Source organism: Prinia subflava, chromosome 8 (assembly GCF_021018805.1).
Source record: "Prinia subflava isolate CZ2003 ecotype Zambia chromosome 8, Cam_Psub_1.2, whole genome shotgun sequence".
Taxonomy (NCBI): domain Eukaryota; kingdom Metazoa; phylum Chordata; class Aves; order Passeriformes; family Cisticolidae; genus Prinia; species Prinia subflava.
In genome coordinates this window covers 15894943-15922119 of record NC_086254.1, presented here as the reverse complement: position 1 = coordinate 15922119, position 27177 = coordinate 15894943, and the positions used below count along the sequence as shown (strand labels likewise).

Below are 27177 nucleotides of genomic sequence, written 5' to 3'. Positions count from 1 at the left end.
TCAACAAATATGTTTTAATGCCACCACCTGAAGGTGAGAGCCTGGCAAATTCCTGGAATCATCTCTGGAGCCCAACTGATGGAGGATCCCTCGAAAGCATTTTAAGCCTCAGCTCCTTAAAAAGCAGGAGAATCCCGACGTGCAGAGTCCTACCCTTAAAAGCAGATGGTTCCCCAGCTGCCAGCTCCCTGTCATACCCAGCAAAAATAATAATGAGGGGACAAAGAGCTCTTTCTGTGCGCTCCGTGGAGCTGCAGCTCTCCTCAAAGCTCTACCTTTGGCCTTTCCTCGTCAGGGCCATTAATTAAGGGGTGAGGAGGAGCAGGCAGAGGTCAGCTCTGCTGCCACATCGTCCCTGCAGCCCAGCCCAGCTCCTCTCCTTCTCCACGGAGTGACACTGCAGCTCCTCCACCACCTCTGAGAGTTCAGGGCTAAAACAGAATTAACTCTTGTTTATTTTTGTATTTTGAATTGCTGGGAGCAACTGTAGCGTTTGAAAATATTCTTCATTATCCTCAGAAATTAATATTTTTGGTAATATTTGTCCATATGAGATCCATGAGGAACCCACCATGGGCAAAGGCTCAGGGCAGAGGAGCATTTTAAGCTGTTTTGATCCCTTTTGCCACATTTCCTTCAAGGAGAAACATTCAGAGGAGGCATTTCCAAAGCTTTACAGGAAATGTCAGGTGTAAATGCTGCTTCCAAAGGCAAAGGAAAGCATTCCCAATGTTTTTACCTTCTTTATTCCATGAGCAAAGCTCATCAAATACAGACAAATCACCACCCTTCACTTCTCCTCACTTCTCATCGTGCCCAACCCCAGGGCAGATTTTGATCTCAACTTTCATGGCTGAGCTTTCGGGGAAGTTTAAATCTAAACAAAGTAAAAAAACCTGGAAATTGCTCCTTTCTTTCATTTCCCAGGACAAGAAGGTTTGTATTTTTCTTCTTAACTTACAATAACAATCATGTCTTTCCTGCTACATTTTCTATGTACTGTTAGTGAGAATAATATCTCAAAGTAGGATGTGGGCAAGGACAATGTGCTGGGTTTGATGTCTGCTCAGTCCAAGCCTTTTTGAAAGCTTTAATGTGCCAGTGCATAAAAAATAATCAGAAGTTACAGCTGAATTCAGATTCTTGAAAAAAAATGAAAAGAAAAAAAACAAATTCCCCTTCTTTATGCAGAGACTAAAGTTAAACACAGTTTTTTTAGAAATAAAAGGTATCTAAATGACATTTTTCAAGTTCACTGAAGGGCTGCATTGCTTTACCAGAAACACCACCACGTAAATCTCAACGTTGTCAGCGACTGGCATGACAGAATGGTTCAAGGGGCTAAAAATATCCCCAGTTCTGTCATCGGAACAGGAGTTGGGGAAGTAAAACTCCTAAATCTAAAATAACTTCTGGTCCTCACAGAACTGCAGTTACATTAAATAAACCTCCAGGACTGTCAGAGCAGCCTCCAGGCTCTGCTGCTGGAAGGAATTGAGATGCAAAAAGTGTTGCAGGGAGTTTTAGCACGGTGTTTTCTTGGGATACAGTGAGGATTCCATGGATTTCTGCATCCTTTCCTTTTCCCTGTTCTACCCAACATAAACCTGAATTTCCCATGGATTTAAGCAAGGTTAGGAAACAAAGAGGAGGGAAAAGGTTTTAGAGAGAGAGAATCCATGAGTAAAAACCTCCCTGGAGCAGGCCTGAACCTTGCAGCAATCACAGCATCATTCCTCGAGCTGGAACAGCCCAAATTCCCCAACCCCACCAAATGTAAAGAACTTTTCCAGGGACAAACTTACCCCTTGGCTTCCTTGAAATTGGATGACTGGTTTTGACGTCACAGCATCCTAGAAAAAACAAGTGGAAAAACAAAAATTACCTCAGAGAAATTCTAAGCTCTGAGGTTTGTTGCCAAGCCACACTCAAGCTTGATTTTTCATGTGGATTTTTTACTTTCCTTATTTTTTTCCAAGGGGAAAGGTCAGGGAAATGTGTGTTTCAAGTAAAAAAACAAAAAAAAAATTCCTGAAACAATGATTTGTGCCCCAAAAAGAGATAAACTAAGGTGACCCTTAGCTCAGGGGAGGAGCAGCTCAGAGGTGACACTTGGTTCCTTCCAGCACATTTTGGGCACAGAACAGCTCAGTTTTGGTGCTTATGTAAGTTTTGAGTTAAAAAATGGACACTTGAGGGGAAAATTTATTCCAGTTGTCGGCCTGAGAGGAAGCAAAGCAAATTTTTTCCAAAAGAAAGCTGGCAATCCTTTGGAAAAGCAAACTGCAGCTCCGTTGTAAAATTGTGTTGTTACGTTGCCTGTTTCAACAATCGGCCTCTTCCTCCAGGCTCAGTGGCTCACATTTAAAAAATTGTATTTTTGTGACTCTAAAACTGCTCGATTTCAGCCTTTTTGCCTCGCTGTCATTTTAGAGATCCCAAAGATTTTTAAATTTCAAGTCTCACCTGAGGTTTTAACCAAAGGAAAAAAAATGACAGACCCAACCCAAGCCACGCTGAGTTTGGATTCCTCCGATTCCAGCAGAATTGGGGCTGTGGATGTTTTATTTCCTAAATCACACAAAGCACTCCAAGACAGGAATTCTGCTCCGTGGGGCTCGTGAGACCCCATTGTGAAGTTTTCCAAAGGGCCAGAAGAATTTATAAATAAGTTGAAAATATCTTTTCTAAGTGAAAATGTTGCCGTGTGTATGGGAGACACATTTCCATGGGAAAACCACCAGGAATTTGGGAGAGCAAGCCCAAAACTTGAGTTGTGTTGTGCTGTTTGTGTCACCCAGTTTCCAAAGGATCCATTTCCAATGGATTAGAGGAACAGATAATTAAATTTTAGCAGCAAGAGAATTAAACAGCTTGAAATTCATGAAGTTAACCATCCCTCATAAAACTTTCCCAGGCAAGCAGTGAAAAATCTCAGCCACGACATCAATTTAAAAAAAAAGGATAAATTCACCAGCAAACCAAAAACCCTTTTAGCCCAGGAGAACCTAACAAAACCTGGCTGGATAAACCCAGCCCAGCCAGAGTCTGAGTTTTTGAAGAGCCCATCCAATGGGATTTCCCAGCCCTGGGATCATTACAGGACATTTATGACGCTGAGTAAAGCAGGAACACGCTGGGAGCCCACAGCGCTCCCCGAGTGCTGGATAAGGGATTTTATAGCCCCAGAACAACCTTTAGAAAGCACCAATAAACAGCATCTTGCTCTTGGTACAGAGATCACTGAATTCCTCGAGTGCCACGACACTGCATTCCACAGCACGCTGCTCATGGACAGCCTGGCCAGCTTTTTGTTCCCCGTGTCCAGAAATTCAGAGGAACATACTTGAGCAAACAAGCATTTGAAACATGAAAAAAATCTGGATTTAAGAAAAAAAAAACCCGAATCAATCCATGTGGTTCTTGTACAGCAAATTACAGATTTGGGAAGTTCTGCTCTTTGGTCTGGAAAGTTGTTTTAAGGGGAATAAAAAAGGGGTAAGGAGGATGGAAGTGGAATAAGGAGGCAGGAACAAAAGTCCTGATGCACAAATCAGACACGGTTTAATTACAGAACTTATAAATCCCACAATCTACAAATAAACTGGTTTGAAGTTAAGTGGGTAATATCAGCTTTATGTAAGTTAAATGGCAAACTGAGATGTATCTCCCAAAATTCAGAGTTTCTGCCTGTGCCTGTTTGTGATTCCTGTGCAGGAATATCGGTGTTGGAGCTACAGCTCCTTCAGGATGTCCATGGAGGAGGAGAACACACCACACACCCTAAACTAATTAAGGATGTGACACTAAGTACCTTTATTAGATCAAATTAAATCCCTGCATGGACACCTTCATTCAGAATAAAAGACAACAGACGAATGACGTGAAACCAAATGAAAACCACATTTCCATTTATATCTTCACTTGGATTAACTTCCTTGGATGTTCTTGCATGGACAACCCCGATTATCAGGAGTTCTCGCTGCCCTTTCCAAAACCCCTCTGTCATTTTGTCAAGAGTCACCTCAGAGTCACTTAATTCCCCTTCCCCAGCGATGCCATGACTGAACTTCCTGCGTTGTAGTTCCTAGAAATGCCATTCCATCCCTTTTGAGTGGGAACAAGGAAATTCCCTCAGCCTTTCCAATTAAACCAAGTAACCTCCTCAGCCCTGGATGCAGTAAATCCCTGGCAAATCAAGGATTTGAAGCCTCACCTTTGTGTTCACACAAGAGGAAAACAAAGGAGATTTGTCCAAGCAAAGGGACACAATCTCATCCCTTTTCCAATGAATTCCAGCTTTATCCCTCCAGGAGACTCTCTGGGTTTAAAAACAGCTGCTGGAAGCTGATTAAAGATAAAAATCTACGGGAGCAAAGCACAGTTCAGGTACTCTGCAGCAGCCACCTGCCAGGTGAGCAGGTACCAGAAATTCACCCCTGCACTCATCCATGAGGGTGACAGCGCTGGAGAGGTCCAGAGGGAAGGGGCAAAATTCCTGGGATGTGTGGGGCCAGGGAACACAGGGGAAGGGGCACAATTCCTGGGATGTGTGGGGCCAGGGAACACAGGGGACAGAGCACAATTCCTGGGATGTGTGGGGCCAGGGAATTCAGGGGAAGGAGCACAATTTTGGGGTCTGTAGGGCCAGAAATACACAGGGGATGGAGCACAATTCCTGGGATGTGTGGGGCCAGGGAACACAGGGGACAGAGCACAATTCCTGGGATGTGTGGGGCCAGGAATACACAGGGGATGGAGCACAATTCCTGGGATGTGTGGGGCCAGGGAACAGGGGATGGAGCACAATTTTGGGATCTGTAGGGCCAGGGAATGCAGGGGATGGATGGAGCACAATTTTGGGATGTGTGGGGCCAGGAATACACAGGGGATGGAGCACAATTTTGGGATGTGTGGGGCCAGGGAACAATTCCTGGGATCCATGGGGAACACCACCTGTGAACTTGCAGTTTCCAGAGGCAGCAAAGCCCCTTCAAGCACACCTCAGATGCAGGAATTCCACTCCTGCCATTGTCCTGAGGAAGCTGGAAGGTTGGCAGAGCATTCCCACAGCTCCAGAGGTTGCCGTGGTCCACAAAAGCTGCATCAAACTCCCTCTGGAGCAGCAGAGGAGCTGCTGGGCCAGAGCAGGGCCCAGCCTGCAGCCCCAAAGCTCTGCAGGAGTAACTCCCAAAGGAACATCCAAACCACAGCTGCACCTCTGAGATCTACCCAAACTGGATTTACCAGCTCCAGCCTCTCCACCTGACTGCAAAACAGACCCTCAGAAAGAGCCTGGATACACCCCGGCATCTACTCCGTAAAATTTCATTTCTTTGCCATCTGGGAAGAGAATTTCCACACGTCCATGCCCAGTTCCCTCCTTTCCACAGCTCCTGCTGTATGCCCTGGGAATGATGGAGAAATAAAACCCTTAAAGCTCTGCTCTGGGATGAACAAAACATGAATAAAACCCCCACAGACCTAAGTGGGTTTTTGTCAGTCCTCCACATACCGTCAGATTATTTCAAAAGTTAAAAGATTAAACCAGAAAAACGCCCAAACTCATCCCCAAAGCTCCCACAGGATATTCAGCTTTTATTATCACAGTATTATGCTCATCCTTGAGTTTCCCCAGGCTAGAGGAGAGCAAGAAACCCTAAAAAGAGACTCTGGAAGCTCACAGAGACGGTGGCAACACACAAACAGCTCCTCACACTTAAATATTCCAGGTCTGGCAAGTGGAAGCTGAGAAAAGAGTAGGAAGAAGAAGAAAATGTCAATAAAATACGGAAGAATTAAATGTAATAAAGTGTTTTATCAGGGCTGATTGGAGCTGGCAGAAGGTTTTAAACACCTTTAGTGGAAAAGCTGGATGGGATGTTCCTACCCAGGATCAGAAAGGACACTGGAAATCCTCAGGTCAAGGAGCCAGCTGGAAGCCTCTCTGTTTCTTCAGGGAAATACAGATAATTAAAGAAGACATCATTTTGGGAAGTTCTGTCATGTATTTACTGGAATTTATACTGCAGGCTGTGTTCTATGGAAAATATTTGCCTGAAGTTAGTATTGATGTGTTTGTCTGTTTTGTTGGATGTTCAGAGTCACCAATGCCCAGAGAGAAACTGAAAATTTACCCTTATTTGTGTTGGAACGAGGAGGTTATTTTCAGAATTTAAAGCTTCTTACAAACAGTTAAAATTAGTAGCAAGAATCCCAATAAATATAGAGAGAAACTATAAAATCCTGCTAACCAAGGCTGGCATTAATGGGATGTTTCCAATCACATCAATTCCAGGTAAAACCAGTGCCCAGGTAAAGCTGCTGCACCTCAGGAAGCAGCTACAAAAATGGGAACAGCCAAAAATCGCTAAAAAAGCACAAAATTTCAGACTCTGTAATGCCCCAAACTCCAAGTTCCTCTTTAATTCTTTGGTTATGACTGGTTTATGTTTCTTTAGCCCACACAGCAAGGTCCAAATATAGGCAAGGCTCCCTCTCCTGCTTCCTCTGGCTTCCCAGCACAACTGGGCCAAGGGTGGGAGAAAAAGGTGCCAGCCCAGGAGGATCCTCAGTTTAAGCACACCTGGATACCTGCAGAGCTGCACAGATTTTACTTTCCATTTATATTTTTGTTTTAGACACCCCCCCGAGGGCTTGCAAAGCAAACCAGAGTCCAAAGGCGAAGCAGATCCAGGCTGTGACAGACTCCCAGGAGACACCTCCCAGTCCCTGAGTTCATTAGCAGCAAGAAACACAAATCCCAAGGGAGAGGAATACCCTGGAACAGACCCACAGCTCCCAGTGAGGCTGGGTGGAGTTTGCTGGCAGCCAATTAGCCCAGGCTGGCCCAGGAGAGAGCCACGGAGGCTCCCAGGACATCCCACTATTCCAAGGTGTGTATTTACCTCCTCCCAGAAACTCAGCAGCTGAAAAAGCCTCCTGAATATTCCCTTTTTTCACGTCCCACCTATTACTTACGGAATTAAAACGCCATCTCCCTGCAATGCAATTTCCATCTGCAATTTGAGGCCTCCCAAGGATCGTGTTTGAAGTTGAGCACAGATGGGATGGAGTCTGCTGCTGACTAGAAAATGACAGCTTTGCTACTCAAATCAACATTCTCATGGAAAGAGCCTTGGAAATTCCATGTAAATCCACCACTTTTCGATGCTTTCCACTCAAGAGAGGCACCGGCTGCCCAGGGGAGCCACAGGGATGCTGCTGGAGGATTTAGGATTCACCCACATCCTTCCAGGGATGCTGATGGGATCCTGCAAACCCCAGGGAGCAGAGCGGGGTGTGCCAGGAGCTCCTCAGCAATCCCCAAATTATCCCATGGACACCTCTGTTCCCTCCACCCCTCCAAGATAATCCCATTTATCATCCAGTGCTGTCACAGACCCCCTCCACTTTCCTGTCCCCAACATTTAAAAGAATTTATTTTGGGCACAAGTGAACACTTGAGCTTTTAACACAAATAATTATTGAAAAGGTGCTTTTGATGAAGGTTTAAGAGCTGGACTCTCACCAATTACTCTGAACTGTAGTTTGTGTTTATTATCATTTATCATTTGCCTAATAGACATTAATGGAGACATTATCACCATAATATTAAAGCACCTACAAATCCTGCCCAGAAGTACAAGCAGCAATAAAATGATCAAAAGCTTTTATGTCAGCCAAAATGCTACGCTGTACATTTTAAAGTTTTTAATTGCTAAACTGCAAAAGGCACATTGGCTTCTTTGGTTATAATTGCACCATTTAAAGTGGGCTGTTACAGCACAAATGTTGCTTTCTCAGTGGTTTAATTTTCCAGGGTTAAAAATCAAGTGTGTTTCTATAAGATAGAAAATAAGAGTTTAAAGTGTCAGCTCAAAAAACTCATCTCACAAACTTCAACTTCAAACCTCAACTTCATCTCACAAAATTTCATTCAGCATTCCAAGCTCCTCAAAGTTACAGAATTTCCTTCACCATTCCCAGCTCCAAAGTTACAGAATTTCACCATTCCCAGCTCCTCAAGAGTTACAGAATTTCACCATTCCCAGCTCCCCAGAATTACAGAATTTCACCATCCTAACAAAATTACCAGGAAGCATCAGGAGCAGGCTCTGACATCACTACACACTGAGCAGAAATGCAGAAAAACTCTACCTTTGAGTAAAGTTTAGAGAGCAAGACACATGATGAAGTTAAAAACCAAACTGTAGCCTAATGGAAATGCTTTGTCCTGCCCTGTACAGCAGAAAGCCGGGCCCTAAATGGACAATAGCCTGTATCAGCAAAGCAGAGAGCAATTAAACTCCACTGTCATCAAGATGTCACCCCACAGGCACGAGAGCTGAGCCAGCCGTGCAGCTTGTTCTCTCTCGCATGCCTGGAGCTTCTGAGCTCAGCTAATCCAGGTTAAAAAGCTCCTCCTGAATAAAATGCAGTGTGTTTGTTGGGAATTCTGCAGGATTCAGCTGGGGACTCAAACTGAACCAACCGAGCTGTGCCTGGGCGAGGCAGCCCCAGCCTTGCAGCTCCCTGCTCGGAGCTCAGGAATCCCTGAAGGAATTCTCTTCTCCAGGAAGGAGAGGGAGTGGGAATTAAGGTACACGAACCCCACGGCTCCCCAAACACACATCCCAAAAGCTCAGGACAAGGGATGAGCTGGAGGCTCTCCAGGCTCGGTGACAGGCCACAGCACGTGGTGATTTTTGCCAGATTCCCACTGGGTTTTTTTCATGGAAAAATGGAATGGTTTGCGTTGGAAGGGACCTTAAACCCCATCCAATTCCACCCCCAGCCATGGGCAGGGACACTGCCACGATTCCAGGTTGCTCAAGCCCAGCAAAACTTTTTTGTTTCAGGTCGGTAACTCCAAGTAAAACTTTCCAATGCTTCAAAGGAATCTTTGCTTCCTAGCACAGCATTAAGTGATGACTTTTCTGCATTTGCAAAAACAAAGCTTTAAACTCCCAAAGAACAGCTAGCTCTGACACAGTCTGATCCTCTGGTCATCCTCAGCACCAGAACACAAACCTTGGGAAAGGTGGGTTTGGGAAGGGAGCTCCAGCTCCCTGCACACCCCAAAAAATCCCGGGACAACCCCCATGGCTCCCGAGCATCCAGGCAGGATGTGTGGCCAGCACAAGGTGCAGTAGTTTTCCACTAGGAAGGAAAGCTGGGCACAGAGGCAATTTAGGCAATGCCTTTCAGGAAGAAAATTAAAAGGAGGCTCAAATCCTTGGAGAAATAATTAAAGTATTGTGAATTGGTATCGAGTTTACTCAGCCTGCTGCGGAGCAGGCTTTGTTTGGCTGGAGCAGAGCCTGGCTCTGGCAAACAGAGCAGCCCCATCCACTGGGCTGAGCCTTTCCCAGGAGCAGGAACCACCAAATGCCCTCCTGCCCCCCAAATTTCTGTGGCAGTGCAGATGCAAGAACTCTTTTGTGAACGCAGAGATGGACAGGGATTTGCTCTGCAATAAATACAAACAGAGGGGCTGAAATGGCTGCAAGGAAGAAATGCTCTGTCTCCAAAGAAAATTCCAGCTTTAAGCAGAGCAGGCACTTCCAGAGGACACTGGGGAGTTAAATCCACCTGTCTGCAGGGAAAGGCATGGGGAGAGACACTGCAAGAGGACAGGAAGATACAGGTTCATTTCAAGAGCTGCAACATTTTTATTCCAAACATCAGTTCCCTTTGGAATGGCCAGTCAGTCACTGGATTCACTGCTGCCTCCTGGACACCCAACTTCACTGCTGGGTGGGATCTGGGGGCTCTGTCTGCCTGAAGAAGAACAGCAGAGGAAAACCACCCCAAAACCAGAGGGGACTCCAAATCCGTACCCAAAAATGAGAGGGCTTCAAACCCACCCCAAAACCAGAGTGGTCTGAGGCAGGGGATGGCGAGAAAGAGGAAAATATCAAAGTGGGCTGGTGGCACCACGGGCTCCCAATTAACTGAGGCAGGCTCCAGATCTCAGGAGCAGAGGCAGGAGAGGGCCTCCTGTGGGAGTCCAGCTTTGGAGACTCAGGGCACGTTTCCCAAAGGGGACAATTCTCCTTTTTTAACTTGATGTTTTCCCTCTTTGCTTTTCCGCAGAGCTGAGGCGGACCCGCTCGTTAAGGAGAGCAATAATCATAAAGTCTCATCAGCAGGCTGCCACAAGGGCTGTAATGATGATTATCTGCAGTTTAATCGTGACAAACTCCCACCAATCCCACTATTAACGAGACGGGGCTGCTCAGGGAGGCTTTGTCAGAGGACCAGGAGCCAACTCCCACGACTTCCAAAGGCTTAGGGAGGAAAGGCTTTTGCAAGGGAAAAAAAGCTCCTCTGCATCCCTGTGCAGCTTCCAGAACTGATCAAAGCAGTCCAAAATCAATTAAAAATGTCCATAATGAAAGAATTACTAAGTCACAGAACACAGTGCCCATTTTTTAGTGTAATAACCCAGGAGTTTCCTTCCTGCAAGTAAAAACCCTCCCAGTTTTGATACAATTACTGCATCTCCCTGAAAAGGAAGTTTCATTTTGTGTGAGTGGATTTTCTACATCCGTTACTCACTCCAGAAGGGTGTTCCAGACCCTGCCTGACACTGAGAACCAGCAGCCCTCAAAGCTATTTTAATTTCATTACTCAGGGTTGCATTCTTGAGTCAAAACTGTCCATTCAAACACCTTTACCTTTATTTCAGTCTTGTTATGTTCTCCCTGAGACAAAGGTTCAAGGATCCCTTTTCCACAAGCACACCAGAAATCAGCAAAATTCTGCACTAACTCTTCTTTTTACCACCCTTTTTCCTGAAGGGATTTTTCTCCTCTAACTCCAACTAAAAGCAGTAAAAGGTAAAAGTGGGAAAGCATAAAACAAGTTGCAACAACATTTCCCAAAGCTCTCCTCCAAAGATAATGCTGTGCTGGCAAATTCATTGCAGAAAAACCCAACCAAACCAATCAAATACAAACCCAGAAACAAGTCCTATTGTTTTATGACTTGCAACTAATTTGAGGAAGAGTTAAATGAACAAATCCCAATGCTCATCCCTTATTAAAAGCAGCAAATTTAGACTAGGTTGCTTATACAGGAAGCAAAAAGTGGTTGAAGTAAAATTAATTTTGAATTTAAGTCTGCTCATATGGCCCGAGTCTGTTATTCTCTTGCAGAGCAGCACTGCCTGGCTTTGAGCAGTTACAGTAAATTAAAGACAGGGTAGAAAAAAGGAAGGTAAATATTGGTATTTCTAAAGTGCAGGCAAAGGAAAGCAAACCCTTAGATTTGTTTTTCAAACACGTGGATTTGCTTTGAAGCAAAGTTTTCAACAAAAAAACAGCACTAAAGAATGAAGTTTCCTGTTCCGCCTCACTGTATTGGAAATACTAATAATATTAAATATAATATTACATATTCATTTAAATATAGTATTAAATATAATATTAAATATTCCTCTAAGAGCAGCCCAGCAGTATCTGCACACATTTGCACTGCAAGACAATTCAGAGAGATCTCAGCCTGGCAGGAATCCCATTAAGACATCCATGCCCAAAATTCCCTGGGTAATCATCTCTTGCATGCAACACTGCTTGTTTTTGCAGCAGCATTTTATTGGAGTTATCAGATGATCCTGTTAAATTGAGAAAGGACCGAGGGGGGAAAAAAACCCAACAACACAACAACAAAACTGACAGGAGGAAACTGAATCACCCCAAATTCCCAACTCTGCTAAAGGTGACCAGCAGTGCTGGTTTTCCCTGGAGGATTCACTCGTTGTGAGCCAAGAATTCCGGAGGGTTAGATGTCCTCAGATTAATATTAAAGAGTCATTCCTGTCAAACAAAACACCTTGAATGAAGCCTTCTGTGCTCCCTCTGGCAGAAGAGGGAAATTTGCTGATTTTGAGGTGCTGGAGATGTGGCCACCTCTGCAACAACCCCAAAAGCCTTGTGGAATTTACAGGAAAACAAATTTCCATCGTGGAAATCGCTTGGCTGGCTGCTTTCCCTCTTGGAGAAAGCACTTTTCCCTGATTTTAGCCCTTCTGAAGCAATACAAGTTTTAGGGCTCAGAGGGTAAAACAATGAAAAGCTTTTCCAGGACCAGCTGTATCAAGTGTATCTACTACAAACATTTTGCTTTCTGCACTGTACAAAACCCCCAACTGCCAGAAGAAAATGTTTCCCAAATTAATACAGAAAAGTGTGTCACGATGGCACATCTCAACTCAACTCCCCCTCATCCCCATCATGGATAAATAAAGCTTCCAGAATTGAGACACTGACGGCCACACCAGTGATGGGAAGTGACTTCAGAACCACATTTTGGGCTGGGATTTGTTCCACTGGCCCCTCCAGAAGTTTTCCTTAAATAAAGCATTTCACCCCTGGTTCAAAGTCCCCCACCTGCCAAACACAGGTAAAGCTTCCCAGATGGAAACCTGCAAACCAGGGATCCTCAAATCCCAGGAAAATCACAGAATAATCACTGCACACCCTGAGCTGGAAGGGATTCCTCACAAGGAATATCAAAACCCCAACAATCCCAACCCGTGCCTGGATTGGGATCCTTGAGCACAGAGCAGCAGGAGACACATGAAAGAAGAAAATTAAAGTTTATTAAGAACAGCTTAATAAACAACGTGGAAAAAACTTTTTGGAGACAACAGCTCAGGCAGAATTTTCAAACCACAACCTTTAAGTTAGACTGAAAAGTAAGGATTCATTTAAATCCCATTTATGCCCAAGTATTCCAACCCTGGCTGGCTCCAAGGCTGCCTAAGAGAAAGGAAGAAGGATTCTCTTAAATTACACCAGGTGGATTTCACTGAACACTGAGGCACCTCAGCTCAGACTTCGAGCACCATTCCAAGAATAGTTTTATAAAAATGCTGAATGGGTCCAGTCAGCTACAACTCAGTTAAAAATAAATCTCTTAAATGCCTTCCAATATACCTGCATTGCTGTGTTCCTCGCCAATCTGGGGGTTTCTAATTATTGGTATTGTTTTTAAGCTATTTTTCTTTCACCCATCAGGTTCAAAAGCCACACAGGCACAAAGAGAAGCTGGCTAATTACAGCTCCAAACCTGCCAGCAAATGTACACTTAAGAGAGAGCTGGTGGAAAAATCTGTCAGTTTGGCATCTCCAGCATTAATACGTAACAAAAAAAAAGATAATTCACTTTTTCAGCCCCAATCAAGGTAAGATGGCTTTTACAGCCAAGATGTTATTTGGAGCAGTTTTACTGTGTCAGGCTGCTCACGCAGAGAGAGCTGAGCCATTTAATACGTGAAAATTAAAGCAAGCGATTAAACACAGCGACACTGGGTTACAACTTATAAAACAGGAATAGTGAAATATCAGAAGCTGACGGTTGTTTCTGACCTAGTTTTCACTGGAGAACAGTCAAAGAGCCCGAGAGACCGAGGCGAGGCTGAAGGTGCTGAAATTCCAGTAGTGCTGGGGAACAGGATTAGAGGAAAAGCCTTCAGACATTCAAAGCACTGAGGGAGTGTCAGGGAGAGCAGGGAGGTTCAGGAGCTGGGGTTCAATGGCAAGGGACACCCTGGGGAGCAGCAGGGACACCCCGGGGAGCAGCAGGGACACCCGGGGAGCAGCAGGGACACCCCGGGGAGCAGCAGGGACACCCCGGGGAGCAGCAGGGACACCCGGGGAGCAGCAGGGACACCCCGGGGAGCAGCAGGGACACCCCGGGGAGCAGCACGGACACCCCGGGGGAGCAGCACGGACACCCCGGGGAGCAGCACGGACACCCCGGGGAGCAGCACGGACACCCCGGGGGAGCAGCAGGGACACCCCGGGGAGCAGCAGGGACACCCCGGGGGAGCAGCAGGGACACCCCGGGAGCAGCAGGGACACCCCGGGAGCAGCAGGGACACCCCGGGGAGCAGCACGGACACCCCGGGGAGCAGCACGGACACCCCGGGGAGCAGCTGGGGAGCAGCACGGACACCCCGGGGAGCAGCAGGGACACCTGGGGAGCAGCACAGACACCCCGGGGAGCAGCAGGGACACCCCGGGGAGCAGCAGGGACACCCTGGGGAGCAGCAGGGACACCTGGGGAGCAGCACGGACACCCCGGGGAGCAGCACGGACACCCCGGGGAGCAGCACGGACACCCTGGGGAGCAGCAGGGACACCCCGGGGAGCAGCAGGGACACCCCGGGGGAGCAGCAGGGACACCCGGGGGAGCAGCAGGGACACCTGGGGAGCAGCAGGGACACCCCGGGGAGCAGCACGGACACCCCGGGGAGCAACACGGACACCCCGGGGTGCAGCACGGACACCCCGGGGAGCAGCAGGGACACCCCGGGGGAGCAGCAGGGACACCCTGGGGAGCAGCAGGGACACCCCGGGGAGCAGCAGGGACAGGGGGGCTTCAGCCAGGTGGGGATGAAGTCAGAGGTGTTGCAGGACCCCCTCAGTGGGTCAAGCAGGAGGCCAAGGTGAGGAGGAGAGAAAAACCTCAAACACAGGAAGGAATAATTTCAAACACCGTGCCTGGATTTCGGGAGATATTTTCGTTGCTTTTCTTCTGAGAACACAAATGTGCTGTCAAACACCTGGGCTCATTTGAATAACAAGAGGAAAAATTAAACCCCTTTATGGAAGAGAACTGCGAGTACCCAGAGGTCTGAGATGGGGGCTGGTGCAAGGAGAGCCAGGTGATCCCATCCCAATAAGCTGTTCACTTGTCTCCCTCCATTCTGCAGCTCCAAATTTATTTCCACCAGGCAGCTCCACGCTGGTTTTAAGCCTCATTAAGGAGCAGTATGTTGCTGGGCTGACATGTCAGATTTTTAAATGACCTTTGTACCGACAACAGCGTTACCAAGCTGCTAAGAGCAGGAGAGGAGAAAAAAAAAAACCAACAAACCAAACAAGTGGTTTTCCACGATTAGGAGAGGTACGTCGTGGCTGTTTGCATTTATTTGAGTTCCAAAAAAACTCCCACCTGTCAGTAAAGCCAGCCATAAAAAAAAAAAGGCAATTCTCTCTGAAGGGCAGCTGTGACGGCATCAGCACTGCTGGCCATTCTTAACGTGGGACTTATCACACAAGGTAAACAGGAGTGACTATCAGTTAATGAACAACACAACCCCGAGGCTGAATTTTAAAGAGCATTCTCTCCACTGCAATCTTTTAATGAAAATACAGCAGTTCAAACCTACCGAATTTGCTTACGAAAGTCTAATTTATTTTAGGACATATTAAGACACCAGGGCTGATTCACTTGCCTATGTGCTCATAAGGTGGCTTAAATGAGCTGCTGAAGCATCAGAACGATCCTTATCTTCCACAGGGCTTTGCTCCTTTTCTTGCAAGAGAAAAATATAGAAAGACAATTGAGAGATCAGATTGACGAACCCGTTCAGCCATCCTGGAGCAAACCTCACCTCACGCTGCTGAGCCCAGGAAAACAAGCCTGGACCAGTTCTTTTTTTCCTTGTGCCCAGCTCTATCCTATTGACACTGAGAGGAAAGAGAAATCCTGAGTCTGAGAAAGTTCTGCTGAAGATGATCTGCAGATGTTCCTCACGGACAGCACCGCTGGAAGAGGCTGCCAAAAACCAAACCCAGAGCCTGGATGCTGAAGGAATCACAGAGAAATCTCACCAGCAGCACCCCACAGCCAGCCCAGCCTCAAAAGCTAAAGCAAATGCTCAGACACAGATTCTTTTGGCCTCCAGGCAAACAGAGATGCTCCAGTGCCAACCAGGACAGTGGGAACACAACCTGACACACACTCGGAACTCAGCAGGGACGTCACCCAAATTTCCTACCATCTCCATAGGGGAGAAAGCAATAAAGCACTCAAATATTCCAGTTTTTTTCCCTATCACTGAGAGAAGCTGCCTAAGAAAAATCCAGCTGAAAATACTGAGCAAGAGAACCTCTCTAGATTTCCTACCATGACAGAACCTTGTGTTACATACCCTCTGCTAACAGCCTCCTCCAGCTCCCAGGGATGCTTTCTCCAGGAGAAAAGTGAAGGCAGTTGCCTGAAGAAGTTAAATTAGGTGCTGCCTTTACTTCAGCAAGAAGCACAGAACCTGCACTGTTTCAGCTGCCTCTGTATTTGCACTGCCAGGCTGGTCAGTAACAAACCTGCTCCAAAAATAAAGCGACAAACAGTAAAAGAAAGAACACACTCTTCTCAACTGGCAAAAATCTGCCTAAAAAATAAGTCAGATGTTTCTCTGCTCTCCGCAAGGACACCTGAGAAAGTTCAGGTTACAACGAATTCCAAAAATAAACACGAAAAATTTTCAGATAAGAAGAGGAAAAACATACCAGGGCTGCTGACTAAACAGAAAGAGACCACAGTGCCACGAAAGGACTCCCCAGGTCTGAGCCCAAAAACCCCCAGAGAATTCAGACATTCAGACAGAGAATCCCTCTTGCCTGACACGGGCAGCTCAGCCAATTCACACATGCAAAAGAAGCGGTGTGGCCACTGAGCCGGCACTTAATTGTCTGACCAGAATTTTGGGTCTAAATTTAACAATCCAGGAGAGCCGTAGTTAGCTGGAACGTTTTGCTCTCTCAGCCCATCTGAGTTAGGGTAAATGTGTTTCTTCCTGCTGTCAGTAAATTTAGTCTTAATGACAAGTAAAAGGTCGTTAGATGGAGTTAAATGGCTTTAATTGTACGAGAGAGCCCACGTTAGGTACAGCTCCAAATGGTTGCAGGAAGGTTGTGGAAACATGCCTGGAACTATAACATCAAACCTTCCAGGTAATAAATCTATTTCTTCTCCTCCTTCACGTTAAGAAACCCCAAAGTGTTCTAGATTTTAATGCATTCAGAACAAAGTCCGTAATTCACGAGCAGAAAAATGTTTGCTGTTGCTTTTAATCACCACCACGCTCCACGTCAACCCGAGCAGATCCAAGATATCCCATTTACGTCCCTAAAGGTTAAATATGTTTTACTTTCCCCATTACTGCCTCCCTCTTCCCATTTCCACACTTGCAAAGATTAAACACAAGGCCGCTTCCTGAGCAGAGCTGGGCGTTTTGGGACTCTCCACCAGCTCTCCAGGCTGGGAGAACTGGTTTGTGACAACGCACTCGCTGGGCTGCATCACTCTCTGGAAAAGCACATTTTATTTGTGGAATAAAAACAAGGATTGGGAGCTGTGACATGTGACAGCTTTCAGACGCTGTCCCTCAGCCACCTCAGTGGCATTGGGGAATGAGGACCTCAACGAGGCAGGAAGCAGTGGGAAAAGCAGCAGCAGCTTCCCACAAAACGCACAGATAACCAAAAGTTCTTTTCAGTGCTGATTAAATGAGAGAAAAGGAAGCGGAGCTTGTGGCCAGGACCACCGGGCTCCCATCAAAACACAGCTGCCCTGCAAGGACATGGGGTGGGAACAGTGAGCAAGGTCACAGCCACGGGTGTCACTGAAAGCACTTTTCAAAAGAAATTGGTCACAGAGCTCCTACGCACTTCTTAAGGGACTATTTATGGGAGCAGAAGTTGCTCTTAATTCTGCGAGAAGCAGAAGCAGAGGTCACGGTTGGGGCTCCGGCAGCTCTGAGGGCTGAACATCCCTGGAAGAGGGAACAGGTGCTGCCAGGCTTTTCAAAAATCTATTTTAATGCCACAGGAAGTCTCGTTTCAGAGCAAAGTCCTGCTCGGTGCTGTCTGCAGTCAGCAGGATCTGCCCCAGACACTGCAGAAGGAAATGAAGACACCCTGTGACAGAGACTCCGACCTTCCCAGCTCCGTCACTTTACAGCAGTTTCACTCTGAATCACGAATTTACGCCTCCGTTTGGAGCCCCACAAAAGTCAGGGAGTTAATGAGCTGCTGCCACCTAATCAGGGCGGCCACACTGTCCCTCTGGCAAGTGGCAGACGCACAGGGAGCACTTCAAAGGGCCTGAAACTCTCGCTGGGAGCCAGGGCTGCTCCCTTCCGCAGCATCCTGGTGGCAAGGTGAGCCCAGCCACGGCAGCCTCGCTGGCCTTATATGGCTTCCAAGGCACAATTTCCGCTTGCCCAAGCTCGGGCAGGGTGGAAAAAATTTGCTTCCTTGCTACCCCGCCCATGCCGGGCTCCGAAAAGCATCCACTGAATGGTGGATGGGAAAGGAATGGAAGAATTTAGTCAGAATTTAGTGCTCAGCTCGCTGGAAGAGGTGAAGGCACGGCTTTGGCAGCGCCCGGGGTCACCTCAGACACCGGGGGAGCAGAGGGAGCCCCCACGCAGGCAGGGGTGCAGAGAGAATCTGGAACCATGGCTTTTATTCTCTGCACGCCCTAGGAAAAATTCTGATTTTTCTTGCTATTCAGCTGCACTCAAGCCTTTCATATTTGATGGCAGCAAGCTTTACAGGTTGACAAGGAGTTAGGAACATTATTTCTTTCACTGATTTAGCTGTAATACACTTTATTATATACCACGAGCAAAAAAAAACAACCCAGCCTTGGCTCAGGTTTCCACACTGTTTTCTGCACAGGTATTACTGTGAACAATTGTGAAGCCAGTGCTACCTCCCGGTGACAGTGAGGTCCAGGTTTGGTGACATTATCAGCCTCTCTGAGCATCACAAACAGACCAACCCACCTATTCACTAAACAAACACAGCCACATCCATCACCCTCAACATCCACAAGTGCTGGCAAAAAACGAAGCTCGGCGCATGCAGGCAATTAAAAAGCTGCTTAATTTTCAATAAATGCTCTCCTTCTGTGGATTATAAAGTTGTTTTTTTACTAAAAATGTCTGCAGAGTCACTTTTTTCCCAGCCTTGCTGGCCTGTATCAAGACCATCTCTTTTTTTCCCAGCAGATTTCCCACAGTACAAGAAGCAGGCAGAGATTTATCTGCAGCCATCAGTGGTTTGTTCTTGCTCTCACCTGCTGGTCACCAAATGGCAGAAGCCAGCTCATCCACACACAGATTTGCTCAAAAGAGAGGAAAAAATGGTGTCAAAGGAGCTTCTAAAACCAAGTTTTGCCCGTTCCCTTCTTTTCTGGGGACTGGGAAAGGCAGAAACACAGCCCATTTGATTTTCTCATAGAAACCAGGAGCCAAAACCAACTGAAATCAGCGCCGGAGCTGGAAAGGTACAACAAAACTCACACAAACATAAAGTCTAGACACTGAAATGTGGAAATATGATTCAAATAACCACAACTGGCACAAAATGCACTGATTGCAGCCCATCGCAGAACGGGCCTCAGTGGGGAGGAATATAGGAGGAAGATTAAATTAGCTCCTCCACCTCAGATGTAGAAAATATAGATCCTGTGGGCACAGTGATATGGATTGAGCCGGAGTTTCTTCCGTCCTGCTGGGATTTTTGTTAGGATTTTAAGTAACAAACGTCTGCTCTTGCTAAATAACAACAATCTGAAACTGTCATATAGAATCACAGAATGGTTTGGGGTAGAAAGACCACTAAATTCAGTTTATTCCACCCCATGCCACGAGCAGGGACACTTTTCACTCCCCCAGGTTGCTCCAAGCTGGCCTTGGACACTTCCAGAGCTGAGGCAGCCCCAGTTCCTCCAGACCTGTTGCTGTCCCCTCATCCCTGATGCCACATGAACCTGGCCTGGCTGTCACATGGCTGCTCTTATCAGAGCATGGCTGGACTCATACACGCTCAAAATACAGAGCCAAGTAGCCAAGAGGCTGTTTGTGCTGATGAAATCTAAATACTACAAAGATTTGGGCAATTGGTTGTTCTCAGGTTTTGTGGTACCTGCTGAACTGCGTCGCGTGTGGACGCGAACCTCAAGGACAAAGTCTGCGTCTGCCATTAAACCCAACGGCACAGAATGGAGCCCAAAAGGAGAAATAGCTCATTTTGCCACAAAAATTTGGGCTGAAGGGTTTTCTCCTCCATAAAAGCCTGCACAGAGGGAGAGCAGAGGGTTAACCACGATCAGGCTGGACCAGACCAGGGAAGATTCCAGGCTGGTGGAGGTGGGCAGCCCAGGCAAGCCCTGCTCACCAGCACTGACCTCTTTTTGAGTTAAACAAATGCTGGTTTCTTTAAATTAGAAAAAGGCACTAGTCCAATGTAAAGAAAGGAGAGACCAAGCGCACGGAGCTGTGTTTTTTCTAGACTGTAATGCAGAATGGTTTGGATTTTGGGAAGTCTGCTCTCCCAGTACAGCACAGATAGATACACCACTCAGCAAACCAACTGCTGAGGGGTTTAGCACACTCTTTAACAAATAAATGCTTGAAAAAAAACCCCAAACCCACCAAAATCCCCAGTCAGAAGGCAATACCAGGTTACCAGGGTACGCAAAATTTGCCTTATGTACATGGGATGTTTCTAAGCAACACATGAGCTACTACAGAGAATTCTTATCAGCAAATCCAAGCTCTTTTCCTGGATAATTCATCTAGGTCAAGCTAAGGCACGTTGAACACCGAAGCCCAGTGATGCCTCCTCTGTATCCACCCTGGATGAAATATTAGCATAGTTCAGGTTATCAGCATGCATTTTCCTGAGCATTTTAAGTTCATTGCAGATCATGATTCCTCCAGAAACAGCATTAACCTCAATTATTCAGAGGTAATTCGAGCCCAACCTTCCTGATGCTGTGATGCTGAGTGACAACCACTTTTCCCCCTTGCCAGCTCCTCCTTCCCCAAAATCCAAACAAATCTGGGAATATTACACGACTGTGACCATAAATCCAGCACAGGATCTCAGACACAGGGCATCCCTTCAAACTCCACCTAAACCCGTGCAGCCACTCCATCCATTCAAACGCACTCTCATGTGCATTAGCAGCAAAACCACTAAGTCAGCCAAAATGTATTCTTCTCCCATGGATTAGCTGGCACAAATTAGTACGGGAGTGACGCATGCAGTCTGTCCCTTCCCATTTTTCAACATGCACAAACACCAGGGATTTGGAGACGCTTCACAAGTTTCTGCTTACAAGTTACAGGCAGAGTTTAAATGGCCTGAAACGTGCAAATTGTTCGGGAGATAACGTGTCCATTTAGCAAGGAGACCTCAAATGCTCCCTCCAACAAAATCTCCCCTCCCTTGCAGCGATAAAGGCGCTGCTGCTGTCCCAACAGGGGCGGCACGACGCAGGGGAAGTGTTTCAACAGCCACCAGACCGTGCCAAGCTGCACCAGGGCAAAAAGCAACTCGACAGGACAGAGCACTTGAGAGCAGCCCTGATGCTGGAGGATGGCTCTGAGCTGACCACTCCAGGCAGGAGATGAGTCCTTGCAAGGCACAAGAGGCTTCTCTGCCTCAGCCAGAAGTTAGAAAGATTATTATAATAGCTTTCTTTTCTGCTGTTTAAGTGGAACTAGGAATCAGAATGTGGCAGAAAAGAGCAAGGGTTTAATTTTGCTGGGTAAGGAACGCAATCATCACATCCAGCTGCCACTGATATAACTGATGAAATATTCCACTGGAAAAAAAATAACAACCTAGCCCCATATAAATAACATAAAGAGTTAATCTTCTAGCTTGCTTCCCCCTGCATTACCAGAGAGCAAAAATTATTAATTCAAATTCAACCTCTCCAATTAATGGTAGGGTATGTTTTGCTGATAAAAAGCAGATCATGTTTGACTTAAGAAAAATAAAAAAAGAAAGCATCATCAGTCACAAGGATTCTGTCACAAACTTTCTATTTTCCCTTGGCATGTCACCAATTAGACCTAGTTCTTTAGTCTGCTACCACCAGAATAAAAAAAAAGCATAATGGGTTTATAATTTGCCACTGAATCCCATAGCAACTGTACGTCACTTTAGATGTAAATTACAGACAATTCCTTCCAATGCCGTTTGAAAACTATAGAGATGAATCTATAATTTGAGCAGATCCAAATGCTACACGGTCGAGAGAAAAAAAAATCCTCCCTAAATAATTGAAAGGAAACAGCCACGGGCCAAAACACTGCTCAAGCACGACGCTGGGTGTCTCTTTGTCCCCTTCCTCGCAATGGGAGGTGCCACGTTCAGGTCAACGTGAAGAACATTGAGCAGGAGTTGAGCAGTTCAGGGTGTTCTGCAGATCCTGTCCCGTTTTTGCTGATGAGCCGTACGTGTGCGCTGAGCTTCCTCTCCAGCCTGCTCTGATTCATTCAGTCATGTCACCGACTCATGTTCCCGATGTCGTAAGAGCCTCAATTTTGACGGACTACAGCATCAGTGAATTAATAGGACAGGAAAAAACAGGTTACGGGGAAGGAGGAATGATGCAAAAAGCTTTGAGATAATTCAATGAATTTTGATTGGAAAGCTGGATTGTTCTTCTCCTCCTGACACCTGCAAGCAGCTTTCAATTCTCAAGTCAGCATGAATACACATTACCCTAAAGACCCTGTAATGACAGCACAGCCTTCATTTTGTGTTCTGTGCTTTGAACACAGCAAGATGAAGGAATCTCCAAAACCTGCTCCAAAAGCCAAGGCTGGAAAGTTATTTCAATAAATAGCAACTCCAAGGGGTCAGGTTAACCCTCACTCTTCAAGGGATTGTTTCTCTCTGGTTGGTTTTAGAGCAGCGTGGGGGAAGATGATTTGGGAAGCCACATCTATCACACCACGGTCCTAAAATTCAGCTGGGTGAGCACAGGGACAACGTGCTTTGGTTATCTCAGCTTAGTCCCCAATAAATATTTGTGCATCTGCCAAAGTTCACCAGTGAATCAACCGGTGGCTTGGGTTCAAAACACTCCGGGGTAGCAGGGGCAGCGAGGGACAACGGGAGCAGGACGTGCTGCTCAGCTGCATCCCCAAGGGATCTCCTGTAAATCCTCCTAAAATCACCAGGTAAGGCAGGAGCAGGGCCAGGAGCAGAGCTCAGCCATTGTTGGGTCAACACAGTAGGTGACAGGGAAAGGTGTGCAACTGCATCACGTTCCTTGTTATCAAGCAACCACCCCTCAAGCACAGAGAGTGGTTTATAGAAATATGTGGAAGTTGGGAAATTCCCAGGTGAGGGTTCCAGGAACAGCCCTAACACTGTGTACGTGCCATGGGCACCTTCACCACAAGGGAGACGGAGCCACTGCCAAGGGACGCTCAGGTTTGCCAGGCAGCATCTGAATCAGGCAGGAAGATGGTGACTTACCTAGGATGCTGCTAAAAAAATAGGTGTGAAAAATAAAGGATGAATGATAACTAAGGGTGGTAGGTGAGGATGGTAAAATATCTCCTCACTGAGGACAGGAATGAAAGAGAAAAGCGAGACACGGGTGTGAGGAGTTCCCTTGTGCTTTGACAGGGGCAGGAAGGAAGTCACGGGCAGACAAGAAATGATGGGAAAAGTCAGAGACTCATCTAACCCCAGAATGGTTTGGGCTGGAAAGACCTTGAAGACCATCCATGCCATGAACAGGAACACTTTCCACCAGACCAGGCTGCTCCAAGCCCCATCCAACCTGGCCTTGGCCATGCCTTGCCTTTTTGGGGGGAGTGGGAATGCCTAACCACGTACACACCTCAAAAGGAAGGCAGCAGACTGCAGGCTGCTCTAGAATTACACAGAATTACACTCCCTGGAGAACCCAGAGCTGTGAGAACACCAGACTGGCTCCGTTTCATCAGTGGACAAACCAACTGGGGACACACTTCCCAGCGCTCAGCCCTCTCAGCTCAGGAGCCAGAGCTCTCAGTTTCACAACTGTGGGGAAACAGTTTCAGGGGCAGCGAGTTTCACAAGGAGCAGCTGGGTGACATCTCACTGTGCCCCCTGTGAAGCCAGCGTTAATTCTCTTTTTAAGGCTCCTATCCCTTTCAGGGGAGCTACTGAAGAAGCCTTTCCCAGGACCAGGAGAAGCTGGCAGCCCTGTGAGCTGGAGCTCCTCAGCAGCAACTCCACATCCTCTGTACAGGACACAGAACAGCTCGCTGGAACACAAGAGCTGGGGGTGAATATCACAGAATGGTTTGGGCTGGGAGGGACCTTAAAGCTCAACCTGTTTCAAACCCCTTTCATGAGCAGGGACACCTTCCACGAGACCAGGCTGCTCCAAACCCCACCAGAACGTGGATCCCTGACCATTTTCTCCCCTAGGACACAGACAATTCAGCAGAAACCCAAGAGCACAGCTCAGCAGAGGCCCAACAAGACAAATCTCTGTTTCCCCACAGCCCTGCTGCCTGATCCACACATGGTGCAGTTCCACACCAAGCCTGCAACTGCTCTGGCACCAGGGACACTCCAAACAAATGGCAGCTCGCCCGGCTGGGTGATCATTTTTGGATTATGTAATCCCAATACATTATTATTAGACCAAGAACAAACTCGACCAAGGAACTGAAGACATTTCCCTGCCTGTCCTGGCAGAGGGACAGAGCCTTGTCGCAGGAGCCGCTCGGACGTGCCACCCCTGTGCCCAGAACAGGTCGGACCGCACGCGTTGGGCTGCAGGTAACACAAAGAGCAGGCTTGGATTCCAGGCTATTATCCACCTCACACAACGCTGCCGGCACTTCCACACGGCTCCAACCAAACCCAGCACAAGGAGCCTGAGCGAATTTTTTCCGTTTAACAGCCCTAAAGTGAAGCGGAGCCGGGCCGGACAAACACGAGCTGCAAAGGTGTGCTGGAGGCGGCTCCCGGCAGGAAGGGGCCGGGCGCTTCCGAGGAAGCCCAGACGCTGCACAAGCTGGGGAAACTGTTTATAGAACCGATGCAGAATGAGCATATGTGTTTAATAGCCCACTAATTGTTGCGTTATTCACTACACAAACAAGCAGCTCTTCTGCCCTTATCCCTTCCTGCCCAGTTAATCACCAGGAGCCTCTGACTATTTCTCTTTTGGGTGGCGGTGAAGGAAGCAAAGTTCATTAGTGGCCGTTGGCCACCAAACAATCCCGAGCCCAGACTTCATTTAGAAAATAAACACCACTATTCATGTGTGACACGGACTAGGAATAGCTTCCCAAAATATTTAACGCAGCTGCCTGTAGTCTTCCTACTCTCCCTCCCCCAAAATAAAAGGCTTTCCCAATATATAGGAAAGAAATATTTGAGTTGTTTCATTTTTCAGAGAGGAAAAAAGCTAATAATTCAGTCTACCCAAGTCACTTATTCCTCCTGACTTCTCATAATGCTGATAAACACTCATTAAAATATAAGTTGATAAACCCTGGTACAGTCATTACCTTCGTCCTCATACAGAGATTGCCCAATTCAGTGATGTGATGTAACCAACACCCTAAATTAAAAATAGTGTTGTGACAACATATGGTTTATCCTACAGAAGCTGGCAGGCAGGACGCTCCTAATGACAAACGGGTTTAGGCTCCCAGCTTCCCCCAGCAAGGTGAGGAGACAGAAATGCTCGTCGCAGGATCAGAGGCAGAAAGAAAAAATAAAATAAAAATAAAATCACACTAAAAATTACAGTTTTGAACCCCTCTCCGGTCCATCCCAACACCAGCTGCCGTGCTTTGCCATTATTCTCTATTTACATGACTAATAAGCTCTCTGGACGCATTTCAAGGAAACAGCACGGAAAAGACAATCTGGAAATTTCAAAATACAGTCTGGACGTGCCTTCCCCCCCCACCACTCCCGGGAGGGGAGCACCGAGCCGGCGGCGAGGAACAACCGGGTGTCCCGGGGAGGGGACAGCGACCCAGGGACCCCCCCCGCAGCCCGGGATGGCAGCACCGGGGATGGACCCGCCGCCCCGCCGGCTTTGGAAACCCACGTCACGTTCACCGGGGAAACGGGGGGGGCACCGACGTCCCTTGGCCCCCCTCCCCGGACACTCACGGGCACTGACGGCAGCTGCCCGTCACCTCCCGGGGGGCACCGAGCGCCCACCCCCGCACCGAGACCGCGGGGCCCCTGTCACCCACCCGGGGGGGACACACGGGGGGTCCCCGCTCACCCACCGGGGGGTGGCACATGAGGGTCCCCACAGCCATTACCGGGGCTGGGGGGGAAAGCACCGACACCTCCCGGTGCGTCTCGGGCACTTCCCGGAGGATCAGGACCCCTCCCCGGTCACACACCGGGGGGCTCGGAGGGACCCCGCAAACACTCCCGGGGACGGGGAACACACCGGGGCGCTCCGGGGCGTTACCGGGAGGGGCACGGCCGGTCCCCTCCGGTGTCCCTCAGGCACCTGGCACCGGGATCGCCCCCCCCATTCCCGGTTCCCCGGTCACTCACGGAAAGGGGGGGGGCCGGGAGCCTCCGCACTCCCTCAGCCCCTCACCAGAGAGTCCCCCCGCCCCAGGCCACACACGCCCTTCACGGGGAGCTCCCCCCTCTCACCTCCCCTCACATCCCCGCCGGTGCCGCCCGCAGGGCTCCGTCCGGGGGGCCTCGTGGCGGCCGCCCGCTCACCCTCGGCGGGGCCGTGCCCGCCGCCCCGCGCCCGCTCAGCTCCGTACCTTACAGGCCTGGTAGCTCTCAAAGGCGCGCAGGGCGCTCTCCGTGAGCTTGACGTGGAAGACGGAGACGCGGGTGCCGCGGCCGAGGCGGCCGCAGGACAGCCCGTACCCGCGCTCCGCCTGCAGCGCCGCCATCTTGGGACCGTCTCCCCCTCCGCGCCTGGGCCGCCGGGGCCGCCCGCCGCCGGCACGCCCCCCTATGAATTATTCATGATGCGCCGCTCCGCCGGCCACGCCCACGCGGGGAGCCTGTTGCTGGGGCGAGGAGGTGGGCAGCGGGCGCGCCGATTGGCTGGGTGATGCCCGGCGCAGCGTCGGATTGGTCCGCGGGGAGGGGGAGGCGGGGATATGTAAATAAAGGCGCGGGGCATGCTGGGGAGGGTGGTCTGGTGCAGCCGGGGAGCGCTGCGGGAGCGCGGGGAGGGGGCGGCGGGTGGGGGAACCCCCCCGGGATGGACCCCCGGGAATGAACCCCCAGACCCACCCCGGGCATTGAACTGCCCGGGTGTGAGCTCCTAGGGACCCCTGGGCAGCACATCCCCGGCCTGGAATGCCCTGGACCCCCCCCAGGGTGTGAAACCCCCGGGCATGAACCCCCTGGACATGAACCCCCTAAACCCACCGGGCATGAAACCCCAGGCTGTGAGACCCCCAGGAATAATCCCTCTGGGCATGAGGCCCCCTGGGCATGACCCTTGGTGGTGGGCACCCCCTGTACTCCCCCAGGAGTGAATCCCCCTGGCATGAACCCCCCAACCCCGCAGACCTCCCCAGTCATGAGTACCCCAGCACATCTCCCCTGAACC

General features: G+C 48.4%; 1 protein-coding gene across 1 annotated transcript in view; it reads right to left on the bottom strand.

Moving 5' to 3' along the window:
- Nucleotides 1–26553, bottom strand: part of ELL (elongation factor for RNA polymerase II) — a 50681-nt gene extending 24128 nt beyond the window's left edge. The window contains exons 1-2 of the mRNA XM_063403454.1: nucleotides 26372–26553; nucleotides 1806–1853 (exon numbers count right to left, since the gene is read on the bottom strand). Coding sequence (XP_063259524.1) covers nucleotides 1806–1853; nucleotides 26372–26506 — 183 coding nt within the window. The 5' untranslated portion in view covers nucleotides 26507–26553. The remainder of the gene's footprint in view (nucleotides 1–1805; nucleotides 1854–26371) is intronic.
- Between the last annotated feature and the right edge of the window lie 624 nt (nucleotides 26554–27177).